Here is an 8254-nt window from a genome sequence, read left to right on the forward strand (position 1 = left end):
AATTTCTTCACCCAAAGGATTGTGAATCTGTGGAACTCCCTGCCCAGTGAAGCAGTTGAGGCTACCTTATTGAATGTTTTTGAAGGCAAAGATAGATGGATTTTTGAACAGAAAAGGAATTAAGGGTGGTTGTAACTAGGCTGGTAAGTGGAGCTGAATCCACGAAAGGATAGCCATGATCTTATTAAATGGAGGAGTGGGCTTGATGGGTCGGATGATCTACTCCTCCAATTTCTTATTTTTCTTATGTTCAACAAAGCCATGCTGACTATCCCATGCCTTTCTAAGTAACAGTTTTTCCACTCACTCAGGATTGATTCGAACAATTTGCCCACGTTCAAGTGAGACTAACTGGCCTACAATTGTTGGGCATTTCCTTTGTACCTTGTAAACAACGAAACCATATTTTCAATAAACCTGGCTGATACTGCTTTACCCTGAGAGGCCATCACCTGAAATCTTATCCAAATGATATGCCTGTTTGAGAGGAGGCTGACCACAGGGGACTCTTGCCTTTCCTTCCTAAATGTTTTATTTTATCTGATGTTCACCATTCCCTTTCTGTCTGTGTAATCCTCACTTGCAGTGTAACCACCTTGCTAAATGTGCTATCCACGGCATTCTCAGCATCACAGATGCTCCACAGTGAGCCACAGCTACAGCTGGACACCATTCTTGTACACATCGTCGTCAAAGTTAATGGAAACATGCTTGATTTCCCATATTGCACAAGAGGAGCACACTTCAGGTCTAACTTCTCTCTCTAAATTAAGCTATTTATTCCCCTTTCCAGAAAACTTAATTAAACTAGGACCTTCCTTGTTTCAAACACTTATATTATCCTCATCTTTATTTAAGCTAATATATTCTACTGTAAGAATTTATTTTGCAGATATCATTTAATTAATTGGCTGCTTCTGTTGAGACTCTCACTTTCTGGACTCCCTGGACTAAAATGAGCACCACACTCCGTCTTTGAGCCTTACCTGCTCCCTGTCTCACCTAACGCCCTGTTTTCACCCAACTCCAGAATGCATTCATCTACCCAAGTAGCACTCAGAGTGCAGTCATAGACCTGTGACGTCTAGCTCTTTTATCCCTATATTTGCCTTACTGCTGAGTAATTCCAGACATCTACCAATTGCAACTTGTAACTACTTGCCAGGGGATATGTTGCAATAGCCGAGAATTAGATTAGATCACATGCTTGTTGAGAATTTAAAATGAAAATAGAAAATACTGGAAACACGCAGAATCCATGGAGGGAGAAATGGTTAACGCTCTTCATGTTACTGAACTGCACACCAGAATAGCCAGTCTTTGAAGTTCTGAGTAAGATTTAATGCCAATATTAAACTTTCTGTATCATTGATTTTTTTTATTTTTATAAGTTGAGAATGTAACAGTGCAGGGCAGTCAATTTTACGCTTTCAAATCTTTATGTAATTCCTTTTTGAAAGTTACTACTGAACCTGGTTTGTCACTATTTCAGGCAGTGCATTGCAAAGCCCAGCAATTTACTATATTTAAGTAGTTCTCCTCATCTCTGTGACTTTTGCCAATTATCTTGCCACATCCCTTCGAAAAAACTGATTTTCCTGCTGTATGGTGAACCAAATCAGTGATGTGCTGTGGACCCGAATGGGAAGCTGTGAATTTCTGATATGGTATCAAAACTTCTGCATTCTCGGGCTCTTCCAGTGAGTCATTTATTGCATAATGATGCAGTTTTAGTTTTTGCAGACTGAAAGTATCCAAGATTTATTCCCTGGTTTGGATAAATTGTCAGTGGGGCTTTGGAATTAAGTTAATAATTAACATGATTTCATATCATTCTCTGGTCAGTGCGATTTCAGAGGGGAACTGGTGATGAATTATTTGCTTTGTATGCACTAAATATGTGAATGCATTACCATTTGTGAGATAAATATTGTTTTGATCACTGAGGGGCTCAGAATGGATCTTTTTTTCTCCCCAGAGTACTTCTCCTTTGTTGATTCAGGCGATTGCATGTTCATTGCGGGTTTGGGAGGGGGTGGGGCGCTGCAGGGATGGATGGAGAAAATGTTCAAACGTGCATTTCTGATTGCCATGACATGGGAAAGATTTGATGGAAACAGCATTTCCTTGCCAAGAAGTTTTTGTTTGACTTTTACCATTGTTTATAAAGTCCCACTTTTGGCTTGCAAAAAGATATGATTTTTCAACCATAATGTTTCTTCAGTAGGTGTCATGTGCAATTATGGATACTTGAGGAAAGCTTACTTAGTGAAATGCTCTACCCTACACGAAGGAGGCAAGAAAACTTTTTAAGAACCTTTTGTTGTGCTCATAGACTTCTAATTTTGGGCACAGTCCCTCTATTATAGAGTTAATGGTTTTCTAACACTTGCCTTCTGGAAAATAGATTTTGTACCATTTACTCCCACTGCAGCAGATCAGTGAAATTGTCCTTCTTTGCACTTGTACTGTTCATCTTATAGCTTGAGGTTCTATTTTATTTCTTAACTTGAGATTTTTTAAATGTGTTGTTTGCACAATGCATGTGTTAGTTTTTTAGTTCAGGTCTTGCTGAGGTTTTAAAATGTTGCTCCCTAAATTTACTACTTGTGTTTTCATTAATGTGATTCCAGTTCTCAAGATCCCATCCCAGATTCACCCATCAGCTCCGTATCCAGCAGTGATTGTGAAAGTGTTTCTGTCACAACTTGTAGTCTTTCCAGCACGTATACTCCGAGGTAATAAAATTTGCGAAAAATCTATGTAGCTATAAGTAGGTTGAAATCTGTATAATTGCCTTCTAGTCTTATTTAGATGCTACTAGAAAAATCTTCGGTACATTTGGGCTTGCACACTGATCTGTATATTTCTTCCATTGGAATCCTTTTTGATTCAATATTTTCATGCATGTGTTTACATCTGTAATATGTGTAATTGATACCAGTTTGCAGTTTCACAATTACCTCTAAATCTTTAATCAAATTTGGGTTGGTTTTCTTTCTTTAAGACAAACTATTAATATTATTATATTATTTTGCTCAATTTATCTGTTACATTGTTCGTGCCGTCCTTTTTAAATTTTGTTTTGTATTGAATATAGTCAAAAATCAATTTTAATTCTGAAATTCGCCATATTTCCCCAGATGGAACCCGCACCTCTTCCATGATCTTCCATAAAATGAGAGACAAAGGCAACAAAGAGCATTTCCTGTATTAAAAACAAAGTGCAGGAGAAACTCAGTAGGTCTGGCATTTTCTCTCCTCATAGATCCTGTCAGACTTGCTGAAGTTTTCCACTAATTTATTTTCATTTCAGAACTCCAAAATCTGCAGTACTTTGCTTTGACTAGAATATTTCCTAATTTTATTTAAAAGGCACTATTGAGCTTCAGAAATACTTTTTGGCATTGTTCAGTAAGATTGCTTACTCTGCTAGAATTATTTTTGCGTTGACTATACAAAGTTTTTTGCATATAAACCTACTTTGAGATGATAATACTTCTGATAAGCGTACTTTTTTTTAAGTTTTGTCTGATCATGCATTTTGGATCTTTCTATCTGCAGTGCATAAAATAGACCAATCATTCGAGAAAGGGGAAAATGATTATTCTTTTCAGTTTCACTTTTCTTTGGAATTGAGTGAACATGATTGATTTGCTGCGAGTCTGATGCCAACTAAGACCATTGATTAAAACTATGATTTTTTTTTGCCTTTGTCACTTTTTTTTATTTTTTTGACACTAGATATCAAAGAATTAATACCATGGCAATTCCCATAAATGATTTTATGCATTCTTTCCCTTCCAACCATTGAATTTTTTACCCAATCTTGGTAAGATTTTGGACCATTATTTCTATGCTTGGGTTTTGATATTATTATTGAATGCTCCATATTTCAATGTAACTTTAGATACAGAGTTGTTGATCCTTCTGTCGCCAGTGAAGTGATTTAACTGCTTCTTTAAGTGCCTAATCTGTGTGAAGATGTTATTCCACCTAGAGTAGTGGGTAACTAAACCCTGCAGTTTGAGATCTGCATGTTCCTGCCACAGGTGCTATTCATTGAGGTTGGTGGTGGGATGCTTGGAATTTTGCAAGCTCATTCTGCTATTTGAACCTGGCCTCCTTATACTTGTATTATTATATGGACAGTGTTATGGCAGCTGTGCCAATCACTTTAATTGAATTGAATTTATTGTCACGTGTACCGAGGCACAGTGAAAAGCTTTGTCTTGCGAGCAATAAAGGCAGATCACATAGTTAAATAGCATAGATAAGTAAATAATACGTAAACATCGGCAAGAACAAAAACCCAGGTACAGACGAATGTTAGGAGTTTGAGAGTCCATTCAGTATTCTAACAATAGTAGGGTAGAAACTGTTTCGAAACCGGCTGGTGCATATGTTCAGGCTTCTGTATCTTCTCCCCAGTGGTAGAGTTTGTAGAAAAACATTGCCAGAGTGGGATGGATCTTTGAAAATGCTGGCGGCCTTTCCTTGACAACGGGCCTGGTAGATGGATTCTATAGATGGGAGGTTGGCCTTTGTGATTGTCAGGGCCGGGTTCACCACTCTCTGTAGCCATCTCTGATCTTGAATGGTACAGTTGGCATTCCTGAAGAAGGGCTTATGCCCGAAACGTCGATTCTCCTGTTCCTTGGATGCTGCCTGACCTGCTGCGCTTTTCCAGCAACACATTTTCAGCTCTGGTACAGTTGCCATACCAGGTAGTGATACATCCAGACAGAATGCTTTCAATGGCGCACCTATAAAAATTGGCAAGGGCTTTTGCCGTCATGCAAAACTTTCTCAGCTGCCTGAGGAAGAAGAGACATTGTTGGGCCTTTTGTAACCAGTGTCCACATGAAGAGTCCAAGAAAGCTTGTTGTGGATGACCATTCCCAGGAGCTTGATACTCTCCACTCTTTCCACCTTTGTGTTGTTAACATGTAGGGGAGCATGAGTAGCATCCCACCGAAAGTCAATAATGAATTCCTTGGTTTTGTCAGCATTGAGAGCTAGGTTGTTCTCAGTGCACCATTTTACAGGTCTTCCACCTCCCATCTGTAGTCTGTTTCGTCACGTTCTGAGATTCCACCGCCTATGGTGGTATCATCAGCGAACTTGTAAATGGCATTAGAATGGTATTTGGCGATGCAGTCATGGGTATACAGCGAGTACAGTAGGGGGCTGAGTACGCACCCCTGGGGGGCTCCAGAATTTAGTGTTAAGAGTAAGGCTCAGACTTGGTGAATAATTCAAGGGCCCTACAAATTAATTTTTAGTTTGGTTCCCAGTTCATGGTATATAGCATATAACTACCGATAATTCCTTTTACAAGTTGTCTCAGAATCAGCACAGATTATCCAAAAGACCCTAAGGCATGATGTTAAGTGGTGAAGGCAATGGGAAAGATCCACACATGGAAGGATCAAAATTAACTAGCATTGAAACACACAAAAGGAAGTTTTAATCTGTGGGAAAACTAACTTTGTGCTTAAATAGATATTCTGTCCCCTTACTTGATCCCTCAAATTAATATTGCCAGCTGATCTGGTGTTCCTAGTGTAATCTTTTTTCTTCTTCCCATTAGTCTTGGCAGTAAGTTTTCAGCAATTCTTTCATTATATTAACTTTGGCAGGAAAATCAATTAATTTTCCCCAATCATACAAACAGTGCTCTCTAAGGAATATAGACCACTGCAAGTTGATGAATAATTTTTCATGTTTTTTTCTGACTATTGTTATCTGATGAAAACTGGGGGAGTGTTAAATTTTACAGTTCATTAATAAGTCAGGCAATGGCTTCTTATCTGCTCTTAGTCTGAGGCAGTACCTTCTGGACTGGATGGTTTGAGCTGTAAGAAAAGGCTGGGAGTTTTTTTCACTGGAACATAGGAAGTTGAGGGCTGACCTTATGGACATTCATAAAATCATGAGGGCCATAGATAAGGTGAATAGCAAAAGATCTTTTCCCTAGAGTGGGTGAGTTAAAATGTAGGAGAGACATATTTTTGAGTTGAGACGAGAAAGATTTGAAAGGGACCAGAGGGGCAATATTTTTTTACACAGAGGGTGGTTTGTCTGTGGAATGAAGTGAAAGAAGCAGTCACAGTTATAACATTTAAAAGACAGTCACAGTTATAACATTTAAAAGAACTCACTCTCTTCTTTCACACCTTAATTTACATCCATTTTACATCTTGTTTCTCCTCACTGCCGTTAACAGCCCCTTTGTGTTTTGCAGTGGGCTGCTACGCTATCTATTGTTTTAGGCACACATGCACACACGCGCACACATCTTCTGTCACAAATGCATACTCCAATCTCTTTCTGTTATGTAGAAGAGTCATACTGGATGCAAAATGATAACACCTTCTCTCTCCACAGATGCTGTCAGACTTGGTGAGTTTCTCCATCATTCTGTTTTTGTTGCTTTTACTTCTGGACTTTCCGCAATTGTTTATTATAATTTTTGTCTAAACCTATGCACCGTTTAAGTACAAAACTCTGTGCAGTTTTAAAATAAATATGCACATTTGCAATTCTTTGGAACAGCATATTCAGCCAATTTTCACTATATTGCCAACTCAGATTTCTGTCACACTGAGCTTTCATTAATTATTTCCTTCTGCAACCAGACATTTGATTTTTATTCATTGAAATGTGTCCAATCTGTAGAATAAATTTACTTGCAATTTGTTGTATTATAATTTTCTAAGTCTTTAGGCTATTTTTGTACACTTAGCCACTTGTCATAATACATTAAATTTTTAAAACTTCCAGTGATTTGGAATTTAGTTAACGTAGTTCTTGACTGGATTGTTGTAATGAGAGTCAAAAAGATTTAATACCAGTCAGAGCAAATGTGATTTCAATGGTATTGAATTTGTGGCAGCTATCTGGCGTAAAAGTAAAACAGCAAGCTAAAGATGAAACCTTTCATGCAATACTGGAGTATCACCTTCCAAATGAATTCTTCCATTAGTTTAATGAATGTGATCCATAAATGTAACCATCTTGATAAAGCACTTTGAGCATTAGGTTCCTATTATAGTGACCAGAGAAAATGGGGTGAAGGGCTCAGTTGCCATTGTACTGTAATGTGTCATTTGCCCATTTACACATGTCTGCAAAATGCTTGATATCAAATATACAATATTTAATTTGGCTGCTCAAATATTTTAACTGACTAATGAGGAAGTGTAAAAAATAAAGAACTCTTTAAGTGACTGTATGTTGTTAATAAAATTAGATTTAGGAAAAGATCACTCTGTCTTGTTTTACCATTCAACAAGATAACATCTGATCCGGTTGTAGTTTCAACTCCACGTTCTTGTCTGTTCTCCATAATTCTGGACTCCCCTGTCTCTCAAAGCTCTGTTTAACTTTACCTTGAATCAATTCAATTGTCAAACAATCCACAACTTTCTGGAGATGAGAATTCCTCACACTAATCACCCTCCAAGAGAAACAAGTGTCCCTTATTTCTGTTACTTTCTTAATATGTACTGTCCAGTTCTTGTCTTCCCCCATTAGGTGAATGTTCCTGCTGGATCTGCCCTATCGTGTCCCCTCAGGGTCTTCTGTACTATATTACAACCCACTAGGTTAGTGAGCTTTAAGTTAAACCCTGCTATCCCTGAAGTCTTACCAAATGTTAAATGTTTTTTTAAAGGTATGCAGTGTATTCCAATTTCCCTAACTTTCAAACCAAGATTGATAGAAGTCATGAACCAGGTTTCTGTACTTAAAAAAAATCATTATTTGTGATTGGACTAAAGCTACAGGCAGACTTGTGTAAATTATTGGCATATGGAGCTATGAACAAGAACTCTAATCCTTGTTAAAATCCTCCCCTTTATATGTGCACATGCATGCCCAGGCAGAATCAGACTGACAAATAAGGAAAATAGATAAATGACATTGGAAGCAATTCAGAGAAGGTTCACCAGATTAAGTCTTATGAAGAAAGAATGAGCAGTTTAAACCTATTCTCACTGGTTAGAAGGTTAGAAACATGAGAGGCGATGTAATTGACATATAGAACATAGAGAGAAAGTGAGGGCTGCAGATGCTGGAGATCAGAGCTGAAAATGTGTTGCTGGGAAAGCGCAGCAGGTCAGGCAGCATCCAAGGAACAGGAGAATCGACGTTTCGGGCATAAGCCCTTCTTCAGGAATGAGGAAAGTGTGTCCAGCAGGCTAAGATAAAAGGTAGGGAGGAGGAACTTGGGGGAGGGGCTTTGGAAATG

At 38.1% G+C, this 8254-nt stretch overlaps 1 protein-coding gene across 4 annotated transcripts in view; it reads left to right on the forward strand.

Annotated features, from left to right (window-relative positions):
- zfyve28 (zinc finger, FYVE domain containing 28) overlaps positions 1-8254 on the forward strand; it is a 206765-nt gene that overhangs the window by 167076 nt on the left and 31435 nt on the right. For 3 of the 4 annotated variants that reach the window (XM_043704078.1, XM_043704105.1, XM_043704088.1), the window contains one exon: positions 2634-2738. In XM_043704078.1, coding sequence (XP_043560013.1) covers positions 2634-2738 — 105 coding nt within the window. Of the gene's footprint in view, positions 1-2633; positions 2739-3143; positions 3651-8254 lie in introns of those variants that run through there. The other variant, XM_043704096.1, reaches the window with a different exon arrangement.

The sequence above is a fragment of the Chiloscyllium plagiosum genome, chromosome 2 (genome assembly GCF_004010195.1).
Source record: "Chiloscyllium plagiosum isolate BGI_BamShark_2017 chromosome 2, ASM401019v2, whole genome shotgun sequence".
Taxonomy (NCBI): Eukaryota; Metazoa; Chordata; class Chondrichthyes; order Orectolobiformes; family Hemiscylliidae; genus Chiloscyllium; species Chiloscyllium plagiosum.